A 20,806-nucleotide genomic window follows, 5' to 3' on the forward strand; every position below is an offset into this window, starting at 1 on the left:
CGGTCAAACTGGTAGCTACACATATAGCATTGATAAAAATTTTACAGTAATTATTCATTCATTAGTTTTACTCACCATCATGCCCCAAGTTGAACAAAAAACACAGTTCAGCTAACTAATGAATGAATAATTACTGTAAAATTTTTATCAATGCTATATGTGTAGCTACCAGTTTGACCGCCAATTTTGATTTCATTCCTTCGCATGCTTAATCCTTTTTTTGGCTGCTCCTTTTTTTCACACCTAAGGTGTTCTGAATTAGATTTACCTAACAATTACAACTATTCTGTTATACCTAGAACATTTACAAGACTTGACTGCTGGAGTTACCATTTTTATTCTGATCTTTCTCGTCTGTGGCATAGAAGAGACGGCAAAGTGCCCCAGCAGAGGGAGAGGTCAACAGACAAGTGTCGCACTTCTGTCGGTACAGACATGTATACATTTGGGGATCAGCTCCTCCGGTGGATAGACGCAGATAGCCCATTGTAGCTGACTACTCCTTTAGACATATATATTGCCACTTTTTATGTCATTATTCTTTTATTCTGAATAAGCATTATCATGAAAAGCATTAAAAGCTTATTTTCAGCATAATAGCACCATTATTTAAAAACGCTTCGTTTGGTCAAAACTTACAGAAATTAGAGTCACTTTCTAGTGAATAAAAGTTTCCACGATCTACTGTCAACATTTCTTTTCTCGTTTTCTATCAAAATGTAGTCCTTGTTAAGCTGTAGAATGCGGATATATAGATCATCGGTTACTATACAAGTTAAACCACTGAATTTTAACGGAACGACTTGGCGAATGTTGTAAAAGCTTAGTCAGCTAGTTTAACACCTCATTAGTAGTTCTTGTTTGTTTTTGTTGTGTTTTTTTTTTCTAGGAAATCTGGCTTAGATCTGTTAGCGTGAAAATGCAATAGTTTGCTTACGCGAGGGTACATCTCGTAAGTACATCTCGAGAGGCAGTCGGCGCTACAAGAATTAACTGAGCACAATAGTCTGTGAGCAATAGGAACAGTGTATATGCATTAATGATCCGAATGTTTTTTGTAACTCTGTTCTGCCCATAAATCAAAGCAAGAAACAGATTTATGTTGTCATCATAAACTTCTGAAATGTAGCAGGTATGCTATAATACTCTGAAATAGTTACAGAAACGAAACTGTACTGTTACTGTAAGAATGTCAAGACATTGAACTTACGAACAGTGGGTTTCTTTATATTCGCTGTACCATCTTTTGAGTTATAAGTTTGCTGTCAACTAAAGTTAGATCCTCACTGCCTGAACTACAACCAACTAATCATCAGTATATATATATAAAAGCCAAGTGTCTGTCGGTCAGTCAGTCGGTCACGCTCGATTTCTCAGAATTTCGTGAGTTACACGAGTCCAATTCCACTTTTTCTCTTATAATACTTCCTCTTTTGATTGCCCGTTCCCATTTTGGTTTAATTTAATCGCTAATACAGGCGTAAATAGTTCCTAAATTTCGGCACTTTTTCTGTTGTATAAAAGCCTGTCAAGGAGGGAGTTCACGGGACCAGATCAGGCATGGTGTTATATGTGTGACACCACATCAAGCTAGATAGGATTCGAATAAGAAAGCCAAGAAGACTCCTGTGAAAAATAAGTCGAAAATTAACGCAAATTAATACTTGGGAATTATTACGAAAAAGGCTTTGCTTACTCGTCATTTTGGACAGGCTTTTATACTAGTTAACAAATAAGAGACTCGATAAACAGTTTCTACGAAGTTACAATCTTATTACTAAACTAAGTAGCAAACTGGTGTCCTTATAGTAAAAGTTCGAGAAGTGTACTTTGTTTTAACTTAAGAACTTATAAAACTCTTAAAATTCGAAAAAAGGTGATTTATATGTTTACAAAATAATATTGGAAAGGTATTCAGAGCGTGAACGCTTGTCTTGCAATTTTTGAATTTTGCAGTAACCAGCCTAAAATATACATCAAATAATTCCTCACCCTCAAAAATGGCCTTCAAAGTGACTTTGACCTTTGAGCTACATCACCAAAATCAGATGAAAACGTTTTTGAGTTATATTGTTCACACACACACACACACACACACAAAAACAATTCTTGCCGTTGGGCGGGTTTAATAACGTTCAAATAAGAAAGAAATATATACTAGTAATATTTAAAAGTTTTCGTTGCACGGTTATTTGAAACTATCTTCTGTCCTGCTTTTGGCCCGGCATGGCCATGTGGTTAGGGCACTCGACTCGCAGTCTGAGGGTCGTGGGTTCGAATTCCCGTCCCGTCAAACTTTCAGCCGCGGGGACGTTATAAAGATACTATCAATCCCACTATTCGTTGGTAAAAGAGTAGCCCAAGAGGTGGCGGTGGGTGGTGATGACCAACTGCCTTCCCTCTATTCTTACACTGCTAAATTATGGACGGCTAACGCAGATAGCCCTCGTGTAACTTTGCGCGAAATTCAAAACAAACAAAGAAACTATCCTGCTTAAATTTATACTCTCTATCTTGTAATAGATCATAGTACGTGTTCGAGGAAGAAATTATGAAAATTAAAATTGATATTGGTATAAAGATAACCATACTAAGAATAATATGTTCAGTGTGGGTTTTGTTATAGCAAAGCTACATCGGGCTATCCGCTGTGTCCACCGAGTGGAATCGAACCCCTGATTTTACCGTTGTAAATCCGAAGATTTACCGCTGTACCAGCGGGGGATCCGTTAAACGCAGAAATTGATTTTTTAAAAATACAAAATTAAAAGAGAAATAACCGTCAGAAACATTTACAACATTAGAAAAAGAAAATCTCAATTAGAAAATTAACTGGATTTAGAATTTTCACCGGGGGACTAATATGTTCAGACATCTTTCATTTGCTTCTTCGATAGACCACTTTTCAACCTCAGATATAATGGTAAAGCACTCGGAAAACTTAGGCGCCCTCTTGTAAAATGAATCCTAAAATAACAATTTGGGAAACATATTACCTCTGGATGTGTCCCCCTGGTGGCTTAGCAGTAAGTTTGAAGGTTTAGAATGCTAAAACAACAATAAATGTAACCTCTGAGGTATTGGGTTAAAAGTTTCCAGTATGTAACATATTGACGTCTTTGGCAGACCTTCTTTTATAATTAGTGTAACTGGACATCTTGTAAGTTTATGTATCCATGTGTACATCTCATTTCTTTGTAAAAGTTTATAACATTCATTGCCAAAAGCAAAACATAATTGTGATGGGCAAAATGAAGGTGACAATTATAAATATAATTTCTAATCATCCATGGTATAATTAGAGATTTAGTTTAATTGGTGTTTCATAATATGCATTCAAATAACGTTTAGACCATAACTTGAAGCGATAATTGATATATTTTCTTACTGTTGCGCCGGGTTTCGATAGTTGTAGTGGGCATTACAGAAATTGGCCATTATGTAGCTTTGTGTTTAACAACAAACAAACTTACTATTGCTAAGCGTATTTATTTGGTTTATTCATGAATTATGAAATTTTAATTTTTATAAAAATATAAACATCACGCGTTACACTTGAAACCATACTTAAAGTGCAGCTAAAAAACAATAAGCATTGCTTTTTAAAATAAATGTCATTTCATTATAAAGAAATAAGCATTTACCATAAGATCCCTCAATAGGTCAGCTGTAAGTTTGCGGACTTAAAACGTTAAAATCGGGTTCAATTTTCCTCGGTGGACACAGCAGATAATCGGATGTGTCTTTGCTATAAAAACACACACTCGTTTCGGAACTGGACTGGTAAAGTTTATAAGAGATTACAATGATATACTTATTTACGGCTCTGTGATTATGGTTTCGTCTGTGGAAACTACACAGTTTTCTCGTCTGTAAGTTATATACATGATTTGTAAAAAGTCCTCAAAAAGTGAAAATATAATGTCAGAGCTTCAGAGAGATTGAAGAAAATCAGCAATGGGTATAACTGTCTCCAACGTTCGCAGCGTTTTTTTTTTCCCCCAAAATGTTAGTATTATTAACCTTATGAAACCCATCAGTCCTTTATTTAATACCTCTACGTTATTAATGTTTGATCGTTTAATAACTTACAATGTTGCAGTCAGATAACCTCTGGTGATTGACAAGTCTTGACATTTCATACTATGATGTAATTCATGGGGGATGGGATGGAGGATGTAGAGACACTTTCCGACTCATTCCATTTCAATACATAATGAATGAGAAAAGGTTCCTTCATGACTGTCAGACGAATGTCATTTAAAACCATACCACCAAGTCAAGGCGTCGTCCTTTGGTCACCTAGTTTTTATTTCAGAAGTAGACTGTGATTCCAAAAGAACAGAGGATAAACCAACTACGCTTGTGCTGATATCTGTGATTTGAAGTTTCCGAACATCCAAGGGAGTAAGGTCGGTGTTTCCTGTCATTGTGAAAATCTATCTCATAAATGGTTGAAATAGGATAATACTATGAAGGGGAACTAAAAGCTCTAAACTCAAGTGCCTTTCAAAAATGGTCTCGTCTTTTTCAGGACCTCGTGAACAAGGATAGACAATTCCTCTAAAATATCCAAGATTGTTTGCTACTTTTTTGAAAAGGCCAGTGTCACTGAAGATATTGAATTGCGAATTTTTGTGAAAGTGTATATATATATATATATATATGTATATATTTCAAGTAGGCAGTCCGATTACATAATTTTTGCTTACAAAAATTAATCCGTCGTGAAATCAAATTTCAACTTCATATTTGGTATATGTCTCTGAATCGGTATGTTTGTCCGTATTTAAGGATGACACGGCTCTGTCAGATTTCGGTTCTAATTTGTCAATTAAGTCTTAGAGTTAGGATTTTGAATCTGTGATATCTTATTGTACCAACCCTCCTCAGCTGTACATTTTGTATGATTTGTTTTGAATTTTGCGCAAAGCAGCTCGAGGACTATCTGCGCTAACCGTCCCTAATTTAGCAGTGATACACTAGAATGAGGCAGCTAGTCATCACCACTCACCGCCAACTTTTAGGCTACTCTTTTACCAACGAATAGTGGAATTCACCGTCACATTATAAAGCCCCCATGGCTGAAAGGATTCAAACCCGCGACCCGCAAATTGCTAGTCGAACGCCCTAACCACCAGGCCATGTGTACGTTTCAGTGGAGGCTTATAATGCTAAACTTCGGGGTTCAGTTCATGTAGTGAACATATCATCAAATTGCTCATTGTGCAGCTGTAAACGGAATAATATACAAGCAAGTTTTTATTGCAGTTTCTAGAGAAAAAAAATTGGTGCGCTACAGAGAATTTAGTGGAAACACAAAGTTTCAATACATAAGTAAACACACCATATAATTCCAGCATGCATTCAAGATTAAAATAAAATAATTAAGTTTTAATGGAATTTCTTAAACAACTTATTTCAGTTTCAACAGCACAGTGTCTTGGATTTTAGACAGTATCATAGAGCTTTCTCCTCTCAGTGTTCCGGAACCCCCTTAGCAAAATCATTTCAAGATAAAACCCTTAATATACTTCATTGGGGGGGGGGGTATCAATACGCAACGAATAAAAAAGATCACTACAACAAGTGTAAAGAAAGTGTTATTATCTCGGTTCCTCCACAGATACAAATATTGCTAACTAAAAATTACTTTTTCTAAGCATTGCTTGTTGAAACACTGATTTATATTAAAGCATAAACGAAGATAAACGGACAGTATCTAGTAAGAATTCTTTATTTGCTCACGGTTTAATCTTATTGGCTGTTCAGTAGGGTGTCGTATGGTGAAACATTGAAGAAATAAGTAATTTTCATTGGATGCTGGCTGTTTCCCTTCTGTAAACACGTTTATTTTCCAACGTGCACAACGATACATGAAGTATGTAAGGTAACTATAAAGATCATATTTTAGTAGGCTTAGTGCTAAAGTTACTTGTGTCGCAGTGACAAGCAAAAGAATGAACGCAACGCATCGATTCAGTTGTAGTCTGTAGCAAGCACATATTCGGTTTCTTGTATAACCAAAATTAGAACCTCCCAACCAAATTATTTTCAAACTGTCTGGAAGCAGAATAAGCAACAACAAGAAGGAGGGTTGGTCTTAAACCTAACTAGAAATAGAACGATCGTAAACGATACAGAATCCGGGAATGCCAAATAGTGATGATGATTGTTTGTTTTGAATTTCGCGCAAAGCTACACGAAGGCTATCTGCTCTAGCCGTCCTTAATTTAGCAATGAAAGACTAGAGGGAGGGTAGCTAGTCATCAGCACCCACCGCCAACTCTTGGGCTACTCTTTTATCAACGATTAGTGGGATTGACCGTCACATTTTAACGTCCCCACGGCTGAAAGGGAGAGCATGTTTGGTGGGACGGGGATTCGAACCTGCGACCCTGTTGGGAAAAGATTCTAGTTTCTCAATGCAGTCTTATTTTTTGCACAAAGAACACTCACAGATTATCTATCATACTTGTTGTTGTTTATGTGTTAATCGGAAAAATCTTACAACGAAAACAAACATTTTATATTGTCGAAGGCTTTATAAACGTAATGGATTTTGAACTTACTGTTGTGCACATATAAGATCTTAGAAATGTAGTTTGACTTTATTTGATTTTGTAATGTGTTAGGAATGTTTAATATCACGTGGTTTTCATATCGTAGTTTGTATAAGCAGACTCAAAGTCCAACTACGTCATTTCACAAGTTCGTGATATTTTTGCACTAAAATTCAACATTTGTTGATAAACGTTTTTAACAACAGGTTAAACAGACCTGCGAATTTAAACTTCGTATAAGTTGTTTTGGCTTTAATAACGGATTTTTCATAATTCAGCTACGCAGATTTCGAAAACAATATTCATTTTTCTCTGTCACGTAAGGATTTTTTATCAATCGGGAATAAAAAAAAACTCTTACTTAGATCAAATTTGCCATAAATATAACAGAATATCTTTGGGTCATTTACACAACCATAGCGACGAGTAGATAATGTTTAAAAGAAAAAAATAATGTCAAAGTGCCACATGGTGTAGTACGTATTAAATAAATGAATTCAGTATTTTTCAAAGAAGTGAAAAATTAATAATTTTATGTAAATATTTTGTTATGTATCTCAAATAAAACGTTACTGAAATTACCAGGAGTTATGACAATGATTTTCCATACAATGATGGCAGTATATATTGTATTAAGAGTAACTCTTGAGAAGAAACATTGACCTTTATAATTTAGATGTTAAATCCTCTGACAAGTTTGTGAGTGTGGCGCCATCTGTTCTACATTCTCAAAACATTCAGAAGCTACAGAAAAATCAGAAAGAGTACCGCCTTCATTCAACCAAATTTTCGCTCACCTCAATCAATCTCACGTATACTTTTAAACCATTTGATAGTAAAATAAATTACCAAACTTAATCATCACTTGTAAATAAATTTTCTAGAAAATCTTTCATTTACTACTTCGCTCTTTTGATAAGTAGAATATATATATATATATATTCTTGTTAATGGTAAAGCTACACAATAGAATATCTATCTGTGTTGTGCCAACCACAGGTATCGAAGCCCGATTATAGTGTTATAAACCCTCAAACTTGCTGCAGAGCCACTGGGAGAGGGTAAGTATAAAAACCTATATCACCTAACTGCCTTCGTTTTAGACATTGGATACGTGAAAAATATAATTACTTTAGCACTTAATATTGAGTTGATTGGGTTTTAAAAGAATATTATACAAATTTTCCTCAAAGGCTGAGTCTATTAGATGAGAACCAAAACCATTCAAGAAATGTCTCTAGGTCCGAAGAAAGTTTATTTTTAGTTCGATCTCAAACCAGCCTCTAATTTTTATGTTTTGAAAAGTTTGTTTGTTGTTAAACGCAAAGCTACACAATGGGCTATCTGTGCTTTGCCTCCCACAAGTATCGAAACCCAGTTTTTAACGTTATAAGTCCGTAGGTTTATCACTGTACCACTGGAGGTGGGGGGGGGCGTTTTGAAAAGGAAATTACTTTAAAGCTTCAGTTTTAGTTCACACAGTATTGAATTATTTTAAGATATGCGGGTTGTGATTAGGGAAGGTCAAAGATTAGATTCTCTAATATGTTGTTTTATGCATGCTGTAAAATAACTTACGTAAAATTTTCTTTGTTTTTGATTTATGGGTTAATTACAGTCTATGAAAAATATGATATACGATTTTTGGATTCAAAATATATTTCATGTACATTTTAGAATTTTTCATAATTTTATTAACAACTTAAAGCCACGGGCGCAAGGTTGAGAAAGGTATTGTTCATTTGAGACATTTTGGGGTATGTTTTGAAATGATTCCTTACGATTTTCAGCACTTGTGGAGGAGGGGGGCGTTAGTGTCTGTTACTCAAGTAAGGTAAGTCTCAAGTACTGAAGAATGGGGACTCGAAGTAGTCCTTAATAGTGACTCTAAACGTATACATTATGCCAAGCTTCGACAAATTCCGGGCGACTACAAATTTCATCGTGGCGCTTAGTATTTTCTTGGAAGTCCAGAATTATTTTCGCGTTCTTTGAGTTCTAAATCGAAGTTTGTTTCTGGAATTTTAATGGCGGATTCAACACTTCCTGTTTTGTTTTGTTTTCTGGAATCAAGCGCTGCAGTTGCTCAACATGTTACTAATTTTGCGCCATTTTGTTTTTATTCTTTCTCTGAATTCAACCAATCAGTGCGCGTGTTTAGACTCACACGGGACCAGAGGCAGTTAGTTAAGGCAATACTATCAATGTTGTTGTTGATATCATGTGATCTTTAGCATGCATTCCTTGCTGTGAATGTAAATAAATATACGTAGCCCCCATTTCCCAATACAAGCAGTAGTGAAGTTAGGTTAGGCATACCTGGCTCCTGAGTTTTTGGACTGGCGCCTAGGTGTGAAAATATTTGTCGAGGTACATATTGTTTATGGTAAATCTCGAAAGTAGTGTTAATGAAACTTCCAAAACAAGCGAGGTCTTTGGTTATTTCTAAGTTTAGTCATATTTAGTCCAGTTTTCCACAAGTGGGAGTTTGTTTGTTTTGAATTTCTCGCAAAGCTACACGAAGGATATCTGCGCTAGACGTCATTAATTTAGTAGTGAAAGACTAGAAGGAAGGCAGCTAGTCATCACCACCAACCACCAACTTTTGGGCTACACTTTTACCAACGAATAGTAGGATTAACTGTCCCACAGCTGAAAGGGCGAGCATGTTTGGTGGGACGGGGATTCGAACCCGCTACCCTCAGGTTGCAAGTCAAGCGCCCTAACCACCTGGCCATGCTGAGCTCAAGTGGGAGTTACTGTTTGCCTATGATTCTGTAGTTGTTAATAGTAACCAGAAGAATAAAAAAAGCCAACTTAACTGAAAGTATGGTGCGAAACGTATAGGAAAAGCTGTTATTAAAAGTTAGTATTCATCAAGTTTAGATCATTTGCTGCTGAATCACAACCCCACCCACCCACACACACACACCGAAAAGAAAACACATTGAAAAGCACGCGGGAACTAACAGGGGCGTTGATATACTTTATGACATTTCACGCTTTCATAATAAGGAATTATTAAATGTTCTATATGTTTTGGTATATTACGATATTAAAATGCATTAGATATTGAATAACGTTCATCAGTATCGCTTAGTTTTGAATATACAGAACAAAAGTAATTTGTGTAACGAGTGAAACCTAGTTTTTAAGCAAATCTTCATATAATAACAATGTTATGTGAATAAGCTTTATTCTGGTACAATGTTCTCACATAGTTTAGCAACATAAGTTTATGTGTGTAATAGAGAAGTTAAATACTTAAGTGAATACGCGTGGTTTATTTTATCTACGTGTTTTTACATTTTTAAACTTAAGTCGCTCTAATATAGGCTTTTTTTAGGACTATAATGAGCAGCAAACATAGATATTTTTCATTCCTTTCCGGGTGGTCGAGTTAGTTCTAATACACAAACACAGCTAACACCACACTGTAAAAAAAACTAGGCGTTATAAATAATGTCTAATTATTGTCACTATCCAATCTAAATTTAGAGGTTTGGCATGAGCGATGATATAAGAGCGCTATAAATAAACAGACGTTCATTTAAATAACATGATGTGTTAAGACCAACATAAACTCGTGTGCTATTAAAAACGTTATAATATAAATAGCACTTTTTTATGTCGACTATATGTACGCAGATCAACAGCACCGATGTTCAGATAGGAGGTGAAATAGGGTGATAAACAGATATTTATGTATCTTACCAAAACACCTGGAAAACGCTTTAACATTGAACTTATAATTTTATACCTATAATAAAACAGGCTGTTGCTCTAACATGTACAAGTTTGGATTGGTTAGCCCTAAGTGTAAAGTTTTGACATAAACATTCCTATTAAAGATGCTTTTGGTATACGACCCATTTGTGACGTAAAATGAAGAATTCACATACGTATTAAACTTATCGGGTTAATCATTATCAGATTTTTTTCGTCCGATTACTGTTCTAAGTGTTGCTGTTGTTTTTTCAATATATTTACTGTAATGAGTTTGTTGTTGTTTTGATATTGTTTTAGCGCAAAGCTACGTTTATCTGCGCTCTGTCCACCATAAAGAATCGAATCCCGGATTTTAGCGTTGTAAGTCCGTCAACTTACCACTGACCTTTTGGAGGGCCTGTAATACTTATTTTTAAAGTTAATACAAAATTTTTTTAACAGTTTCTGCATAAGAATTGAATATTTGGGCCTTTTTTTTTATTCTAACGCATGGCTACATCTGTTGCTGCAAATTCGTTATTTTTAAAATATCACATCATAGAAAAATGCAAAGAAGTTAAAATTCTAATGAAACAGTCTGCATTATAATTGTGATGCTGATAAAGAGGTAAGATCGTAATAAAAAAAATGACACTGAAACTCTCTTCGTAGCTATTCTACATCGTAGATCAACTTCTGGCCAGGTGGTTAGGACTCTCGACTCGCAATCTGAGGGTCGCGGGTTCGAATCCCCCCGTCCCACCAAAACATGCTGGCCCTTTCAGCCGTGGGGGCGTTATAATGTGACGGTCAATCCTACTATTCGTCGGTAAAAGAGTAGCCCAAGAGTTGGCAGTGGGTGGTGATGACTAGCTGCCTTCTCTCTAGTCTTACACTGCTAAATTAGGGACGGCTAGCGCAGATAGCCCTCGTGTAGCTTTGCGCGAAATTCAAAACAAACAAACAAGACTCACCTCTGTGATCCATAAAATTTATTTTATAGTGCTATTTGTAAAATATTTCCACAAATCAACTAAAGTTTTATCTCTGTGATTCGAATTGATTCCTTAGTACTAATAGTAAAATATTTGTACGAATCAACGTGTTTTCACCTCTGTAATCCAAGTTCAATCCCTCAGTACTAACACTAAAATGTTTGTACGAAGCATCTCTGTGATCCGAGATGATTTCTTGAATACATTAGTAAAATATTTGTAAGAATCAGCCGTTGTTTCATCTCAGTGATTGATCCATAGAGGTGATTTCCTGATTACTTCTAGTAAAATATTTGTACGAATCAGTCATATTAAAATATATAATATCCTAGACAATGCGCATCACGTGGGGAGTTAAGTGATTACGCTGCTATTACTTCATCGTTTATTTTGACTTGATATCTTTAGTTGCGTTTGTTAAAGTACCAAGTGGTAGTCTCTTGATTGTCTGTGATAAAGGTTATGCCTTTTATTACCTGTTAAAAGCTTTGTTGTTATTGGTGTATGTTTATTTTTTAAGAGTGTGTCACGTGTCTGAGCATTTGTCTTAAAACTGTTTTAACAATACTTCGACACTTCACTGCTGAAGAGATTTTTTTATGAAGAAAATTTGTGCGCGTGTATGTGCGTGACAACCGTAACTGACCTAGTTACTAGGTAACCGTACGTAAGTAGATGTAGTAGAGATACATGTTTAAGGATACTATACTGTTGTAAGAATTAGGAGTTTCAGATGTGATCCACTTGGGTTTAATACTAAGTTATGTTATTTATTTATACTTTGATTTATTTGTTGTTGTTTTTTGTACTTATTCATTTAACGATTTACTTACTCATCAATTTGATTATGTATTCGCCTATTTATTTACATAAAAAGTTAGTTATGTTTATTTATAGTGGCTTGTCTGGCATTACATCTGTTTAACAATACTATAGTTAATGTTACATTTTAGGGACTGGTTGAATTAAAGAAAAATTAATCTGTTTGTTTTTTATCTTTAAAAATGAGCAATTCAACTATTACTGTATTATTAAAGCATTTTCTTTTCACGTGTTAAAATAACTAAAGCTTTATTAGTTGTTTGCAAACTAAATTTGTTATTTCTTAAAACGTTAAACTATGATATCGAAAAAACAAATGGCGAACTAGCGAGCTGATTAGTTTGTTTGTTTTTTTGTAATTAAGCACAAAGCAACACAATGGGCTGTCTGTGCTCTGCCCACCACGGGTATCGAAACTCAGCATCTAGCGTTGTAAGTCCGCAGACATACCGCTGTGCCACTGGGGGACGAGTTGATTAGTTAATATCTGCATTCTATTCTTGTTAGTTGAAATTAGCAAAAAAAAAAAAGTTCATCATTGCACGATTATAGTTCCATAGACTTCGATTAACTTCAAATATGTTTTTTAAACAAGACCTTTAATATGGAATTTATTTGTAGATGGCCAATAAAAAACTATTTAAATCGACCACAATAGTTTTTCTTAAACATTCTTTAATACATTCGTGACTGCATTTTTATCTTTTACTAGTGATTTTATTTTGGATATCACAGCGTATGGTCCATTGCTTTGCATATGAACTCTCAATAGTTATGTAATATACACGCTGACCAAATAATCCTCTACACAGTGATTCTGAACGTGGGGCGCACGGCCCACAGGGGGGCAATTTGAATATATTGGGGGTAATTTGAAAATACTACAATAAGAAAATGTTTTCATTTGGGTGTGAAGAGCGAAACACGTTCCGTGACTCAAAACTATATTTCTAAGTTTTACATTATATTATTATACCTTTTCAACACCAAATTTGTATTTATATTAAGGGGGCATCAATTTTTTTTAGGTGTCGAGGTGGGGCATGGAGCAAAATAGGTTGAGAACCACTGCTCTACACTTTAAGTTTGGAATAGCTATTCTAGTCTGTGTTTGTTTGTTTGAAGTTAATTACATCTATCTGCCCTCCACGGGTATCGAAACCCGGTTTTTGCGTTGTAAATCCACAGACATACCGCTGTGCCACTGGAATGCTCTAGTCCTATGTTCAGTGAAGGTAAGTCCACAGACATCCCGCTGTGCCACTGGGATGCTCTAGTCCTATGTTCAGTGAAGGTAAGTCCACAGACATCCCGCTGTGCCACTGGGATGCTCTAGTCCTATGTTCAATGAAGGTAAGTCTGATTCTTTGATTTGTTAATAGTCAAATAAGCACAAAGAGCACAGATAAGACAGTAATTGTGACGTATTTTTATTAATTATGCCTTCTATACCAATAATACTCAGTGGTTTGTAAAATTTTTGTTTTATGTTAATATAATTTCTCTCTGATCATACTATGTATTTGAACAGGGAGTAATCATGTTTTACGGAAGTATAGTGAGGAATAATAACATAGTAAGAAGTTTATGGAATTGGTTTGAACTTCGTGCAAAGCTACGCGAGGGCTATTTGCCCTAGCCGTCCCTAGTTGTGAAAGACTAGCAGGCAACTAGTCAAACACCACCAACCGCCAACTCTTTTACCAAAGAATAGTGGGATTGACTGTGACTATATAACGCCACCCATGGCTGAAAAGACAGGCACGTTTGGTGGGACGGGGATTCGAACCCGCAACCTGTATATTGCGAGTCGAGCTCCCTAACCATGCCGGATTTTATAGAATGCGATATATGGAATTTGACACTATTAATTACTGGGTCTATTACTGGAAAATCGACAAAAAAAGATCACAACTTTCAACTATTGTTGGTAACAATGTTAGACATTACATTAACAATTAAAGGTTACTAGACCACCGTGACCCGTTGGGTCAACCACTATTCAGAGGTTATGAAGAATTCAAGCTAATTTCAATATTGCACCGAAATGAAGGTTTATTTTGAGATAATTTAATTCAATATTTCAATCCATTCGTGTTATTCATAATTCAAGAAAATATATTTGATTGTTGTCATCTTACGCCTTTTAATGAAGATGGGAACATTGACAGGGAAATAATATAATAGCCAATGCTCGGCAAGAGGTTTTCGACTTGATTTTTATTTTATTACCTCGTCTCCATAGTTACTATTTGCAAATAGTCAATAATATTGTAGGTCTATTTTGTTAATGTTCTTTCTACTCACCGTTATAACACATTTTCATCTCATCATTTAATTTCTGTTGTGCATATATTGTTGTATAAACGAAGTTTTATAATAATGGAATGTACGAGAAGTGACCCGAAAAACAGGGCTAACTCGGTAACCCGTGGCCCGATTTTAACGAAACTTGTATTATTCTGTTTTTATTCTCATTTCTATTCATTTCATTACAAACTTGGCGCTATTGTGCGCCGTTTTTGCTGTATTTAGTTACAGACAAGCACACACACACAAACAATCTCAGAGGTTTAGTTGTATATAGATGTTTGGAAATAAGAAATGTAATATATATATATATATTTACGAAAATATAATATTTTTTGGCAACTAAGTAGGCTTACTAGCAAAAAATAGCATATTTTCTTTTGAATAACATTTTTCATAATATAGGGACAGATTGGTCTTCACATCTTGCAAGTCGAGATTTATACGTATTCAAAGGTCATCGGCTCTGTACCTTCTGATAAAGTCTATTCAACAACAAATAGGATGATAACACCTTTGATTTAAAAACGAATAACAAAAAGGCTTTGCTGTCAACGCGTGTACAGTTAATTTTGTTTCTGAAGCCTGTAAACAATGAGAATTGTACATGTATGTTTTGTTTGTGGACGAGTGCACATACCCTCCAAATAGATAACAATGATTTTTGTTTCTGCTCTGACCTGCACAGGTGTTGCTAATATTTTATCCGAGAAGCATACTAATGATAAAGTTGTAGTCCATAAAAAAAAGTTCGCTTTATGTACTTGCTGTCGTATTTTTTTCAGTTGTTGATCAATGTCGTCAATTAAGAATACGTGTTGATTTAGCAGTATGGCCAAATAGTATGCTATTTAATCCCTAACGGTTGTTTAAGTCCTTCGATTTCTGATTTGTGTTTATACTTCTGGTGGGATCCATTCATTGCAACATACTGAGTAATTTTGTATGTGTTGCCTGTTACAATATACGGTGTAAAGGACTGACCGAAAAAAAAAGGTTGAAAACACTATTTTTTTGTGTAAAACTATATACAAGATCATAATAGTAATTAATGGTATTAATTGAAATATCGTTGTTCACATTTTATCCTATTGTGTCTGACTCGCATGTTGTTAGAAATCCTGTAACCAACAGTCACGGACACACAAGCAGTTCGGTGCATAAATAGTTTTTTGGTTTTTTTCCGATATTCCTTTTGCGGACCGTTGAGCCGATGGCAGATCTTGCTCTGCCATCGTTTCTAAAGCTGTTTCTTACGTCAAGGATGCAACCCATTTGATAGCCTTCCCTCTTTGAAAGGACGAGCATGTTTGGTGTGACGGGGGTTCGAACCCGCGACCCTCAGCTTGCGAGTCGAGCGCCTTAACCACCTGGCCATGCCGGGCCAAATAGTTTAGAAAATGTGTTTAAAAAGTCGGTCAAAAGTCTGGACCCCATCAGTAATTCTAGGGGCAAGATATATTTATTATTTAATCTTTGTACTTTCACGAAAACCTATGTGTTTGTTGTATTTTCGCCCTGACATTGTTGTGCGACTACAAAGCACTTTGTTTAGAAGTCGGCGAGCATCACATAAAACCTACATCTGAGTTTGTAGTCGGCGTACAACACATAAAAATAGGCTTAGGACTATAGGTAGTGTACAACACATAAAATTAGACCTAGTATTGCAGTCGGCGTACAGCACATAAAACCTAGATCTGTGCTTGTAGTTGGCGAGCAACATGTAAAACCGAGATTTGGGCTTGTAGTCGGCGTACCACACGTAAAACCTAGATTTGGGCTTGTAGTCGGCGGGCAACATTAAACCTAGATCTGGGCTTGTAGTCGGCGGGCAACACATTAAACCTAGATCTGGGCTTGTAGTCGGCGTACAACACATAAAACCTAGATCTGGGCTTGTAATCGGCGTACAACACATAAAACCTAGATCTGAACTTGTAGTCGGCGGGCAACACATTAAACCTAGATCTGGGCTTGTAGTCGGCGGGCAACACATTAAACCTAGATCTGAACTTGTAGTCGGCGGGCAACACATAAACCTAGATCTGAACTTGTAGTCGGTGTAAAAAAGATAAATCCTAGATACATGTTCCCCTATATGGGGCGTAACTTTTAAACAACTCAGTAAATTAAGATTTGTTTGTAATTAAGCACAAAGCTACACAATGGGCTATCTATGCTCTACCCGCCACGGGTATCGAAACCCAGATTCTAGCGTTTAAGTCCTCAGACATACCGCTGTGCCACTGAGAATTTCTATGGCGATATAGTCTTTGATGAATGCTATAAAATTATGTGTTATAAATCTCTGAATTTAAACTGTGTTTGCTAAAAAAAATTATTATTTTGCATTATATTGCTAACGTGATTTCGTTATTCAAAACTGTATTGTTTTTTTTATATATATATAGGTGTTTTACCAACTCAGTCAGCAAAGTATAAATACGTTGGGGATACCATAGACAGTGATTTGCCACCAACTCGATCATCTGCATTTCGAGGAGCTGGAGGAACCCTACCCAATCCTTCTGTGCATCGAGAAGATAAGTTGAGTAGTAGAGCGGACCAAGTCAAATATAATCAAGCTTCAGCACCTGTAATTAAAAAAAAAGGAAATCCTTCACGGTCTGCTGAAGTAACACCATTCACTTATTCCAACAAAGAGAACCGTACATCGCATAGTGAAAATAAAATAACCACAAGAGAGAACCGTATATCGCATAACGAAAATAAGATAACCACAAGAGAGAACCGTACATCGCATAGCGGAAATAAAATAGCCACAAGTGAGAACCGTACATCGCATAGCGGAAATAAAATAGCCACAAGTGAGAACCGTACATCGCATAGCGAAAATAAAATAGCCACAAGAGAGAACCGTACATCGCATAACGAAAATAAGATAGCCACAAGAGAGAACCGTACATCGCATAGTGAAAATAAAACAGCCACAAGATCCCCGACCTCGTTCGTTTCGACCGTCAATTCGACCAGGCCGAAAAACCAAGGGGTCTTTAGTGGCAACGCTTCAAAACGATCTGAGGGGTCCAACATGCCTTTGAAAGAAAAAGATAAAGCTCTGACTAGCGATGAAAAATTCGATCGTAAGTGGAGTTATATATTTGTATGTATGTGTGTATTTAACATCCTGAATGATGATGCTTGTTTTCAGTACTATTCAATTAAATTGTCAACATACAAAAATTGGTCTAAGTTTCACGAAAATTTCTTTATTTTTATGATTTTTAACTGTTTATAAGACATCTTTATATTAGGCTTCTATTTCACAGACAAGGAAAGAATGTGAAATATCCTTGCCTTTGATATATTTATTTATTTCACACAATTACGCTAAAAACAAATAATGTCACGCATAAAGGACAAATAAATTAACCTAATTAAAAAATTTAAAGTGTTAGAATGAGAAAATACATCTTAGAACCAGAGGTACTTTCGTAATAGTACTTAAACAGCGGTGGGGATTTAACCTCGATTCTCGTGTGAAATTGACTTGTGATTTAAAATTATAAGCAAATATGGGCTGTAGTCCACAAGTCCCACACTTAAAAACTATTATTTAGTGTCTGTAGCAAAGCAAGTATGTGCTTGTGGAGGGGTGGGTGGGTAATCTTAATGTAGAAGAGGAGCAATAACATGAAACGAGTCATTAAAACAGACACTAAGGTTAAGTAAGCTAAGTTCCTGTAGTTGGCATTTCGTATACATAAAAACGATAGATGGACAGACAGACAAGTAGCCGTTTCGATCAAGCGTTTCTGTTTATTATGTCGTACGTTTAAACAGTTGTGTGTATTTAAAGATACGCTTCATTCACGCAGTTATGGTTAGATGGAAAGTGTAACCGGCTTCTTTACGAGATGTCTTCATGCTGACTTATCAGGGTAACACAGTAAAAGATGACTGAACACCTATCAGAATGACAATGAACCGTGCATGTTTGTAAATAAGATTCGCACGTCACCAGAAAGAGCGTTAATCGAAGAAGTCTTGGTATATGTTTTGTTTTACATATAGACACACACACACTCAGCTTTATGCATGTTTTTTCATCCCGAGAGTACAAGGCCATTCACTTTATTCGCTAAAGTTAATACTCACGTTTTATTCATCTTTTAGAAGGGGATTTGTAATTGAAAATGTTATAAACTCGTATTAAGTATATTCTACGTTACGAATAGCTGAAGATTACGGTTCAGAGCTTTTATTTTATATTTTCGTGTAAACTACATATGATGGTTAAAAACAATGAAATCTATATTGATACAATAACGTCTGGAGTAGTTATAGTGTTTGACATTGTAATACGCAACAAAAAACAGTCCAATATTGCTGTAAAATATCTTAGTTTAATCTTATATACTATTTTGATTATTTGTTTATTTGTTGCAACACTTTTTTTATTTCACTAGCTCATAGATGGCGCTTGTTATTTCATACAAAAGTGTTAGGTGAGGAGTAGAGAAGTGACCTAAGAAAAAGTAAGATATTTAATCGTTTTCTGCATAGAAAGCACCATAAATTAGTACTGGGTAGAATTCATAATAATTTTTGTTGTTTGAAATTACATAAACATACTAGAAGTATGATCCGTGAGGAGGATCGATGAACATTTGATCATGTTACTAGACTGTTAATATTCTTAAACTAGAAAGTTTCATCTAGTGGAAGATGGAAGTTACCATTTTCATGATGTCAAGTTGTTTGAGAAATTTTGGGAAATAAAATCTGATTATAAAAAAGGAGGGTGAAATAGAACAATAGCGTTTTAGTTAAACTTTTGAAAGCCTGAAGTCTCGAAAGTTTGGTAATCTTCAAGTCCAAATAATATTCGGATATTTAAGCTTCAAAACATTAACTACAAAACTGCAGCAAATTATTCTCACGCTCGGGGTTGAAGGGGAAAAATTATTCCACACACACAAGTTGGAAAGAGCAGGCAAGTATAATATTGCTTTCTCTTCCATCAAACTAAAATACTGTCACGTTTTTTGCTGTTTTTTTCTACAAAACTTACTAGTTGTTATGACAGCGGAAGCCACGTGACGCTGGTAACACGTAATGAGTATCTAGAAGGTTCGTGAAGGCTCGAGTGTTTGCCAGACTTTGCTTTGTTTGTTTGTTTGTTTTGAATTTCGCGCAAAGCTACACGAGGGCTATCTGCGCTAGCCGTCCCTAATTTAGCAGTGTAAGACTAGAGGGAAGGCAGCTAGTCATCACCACCCACCGCCAACTCTTGAGCTACCCTTTTACCAACAAATAGTGGGATTGACCGTCACATTATAACGCCCCCACTGCTGAAAGGGCGAGCATGTTTGGTGTGATTCGAACCCGCGACCCTCAGATTGCGAGTCGAGCGCCTTAACCACCTGGCCATGCCGGGCACCCGGACTTGCTGTATTATAATATATAAGCCCGACAATCAAAGCGGGAGGGGATTAATCGGAACCAGACAAGTATCAGATAAACGGATAACTACAGATTCGTTCAGGAAATAATAAGAGTGATTCTGAATCGGAGAATTTAACTAAGCTTTCCTAGTGTGTTTGTAAAATAATGAGTCTGGACAAAGTTGGTAAAAATGAAAACAGTCTTCATTATTTGACAAACAAAAAGAAAACGTGGCCTAAGTACTTCTGCATAGAAAGAGACAGTGGAATGTATGAAGCTGTGCTTAATCCTAAAACTTTCACTCTTTCGGGATTGATCTCTGTAGAACTAAAACACAATGATTATCAAGTACCATCTTCACTCTACGATTTAGAAGTAGAACTGAACCGAGAATTCAAATAAACTTGATTTCTTTGTCCAGTCGACAACGTCACCTCGCAACCTTTGTTATCTTTCAGCATTGATCAGCTGTTCCACTTATAGACAACGTCAATTCGGCCAGCAAAAAATATAACTGTTTTGATCCATTCAACCTGGATAATATATGTCACTAAAATATTCTCTCGGTCAGAATAGACTTTATCTACTATAGAGAACAAAGAAATAAAGCAAATAGAGCAAGTTAGTATCAACGACAATCTAGTCCACGTGTTTATGCTAAACCTTCACACATTCTGAATAAAGGAAAAGTTAAAAATTCCTATATAACTAAAGCAGGTAGAATACACTTAATATGCTTGTATATCACAGCTGTCACTGTCGTATTTAGTGTGTGTGTGTGTGTGCTCACTTGTTCTGTATTATTTGTAGGTTGCTTTAGCCGCACGACACACTACCGTGTGTCTGGATATATATATAAGAAAATACTAGAATATCAGACTATTACATTTTCCCCTCCTTTATAAATTTCTTCCACCGGTTTTGTGACTTCAAAGGTCACTTTTCAGGATATAATCTACTGAGAATCTATAAAAAAAAAAACCATTTAAATACTCT

The 20,806-nt window shown here is 35.8% G+C and overlaps 1 protein-coding gene across 4 annotated transcripts in view; it reads left to right on the plus strand.

Annotated features, from left to right (window-relative positions):
* Positions 1-20,806, plus strand: part of LOC106461573 (cAMP-dependent protein kinase catalytic subunit-like) — a 104,982-nt gene that overhangs the window by 40,383 nt on the left and 43,793 nt on the right. For all 4 annotated transcript variants that reach the window (XM_022388577.1, XM_022388575.1, XM_022388576.1 and 1 more), the window contains one exon: positions 16,813-17,505. In XM_022388577.1, coding sequence (XP_022244285.1) covers positions 17,454-17,505 — 52 coding nt within the window. In that variant the 5' untranslated portion in view covers positions 16,813-17,453. Of the gene's footprint in view, positions 1-16,812; positions 17,506-20,806 lie in introns of those variants that run through there.

This window comes from Limulus polyphemus, unplaced genomic scaffold (assembly GCF_000517525.1).
Source record: "Limulus polyphemus unplaced genomic scaffold, Limulus_polyphemus-2.1.2 Scaffold989, whole genome shotgun sequence".
NCBI lineage: Eukaryota > Metazoa > Arthropoda > Merostomata > Xiphosura > Limulidae > Limulus > Limulus polyphemus.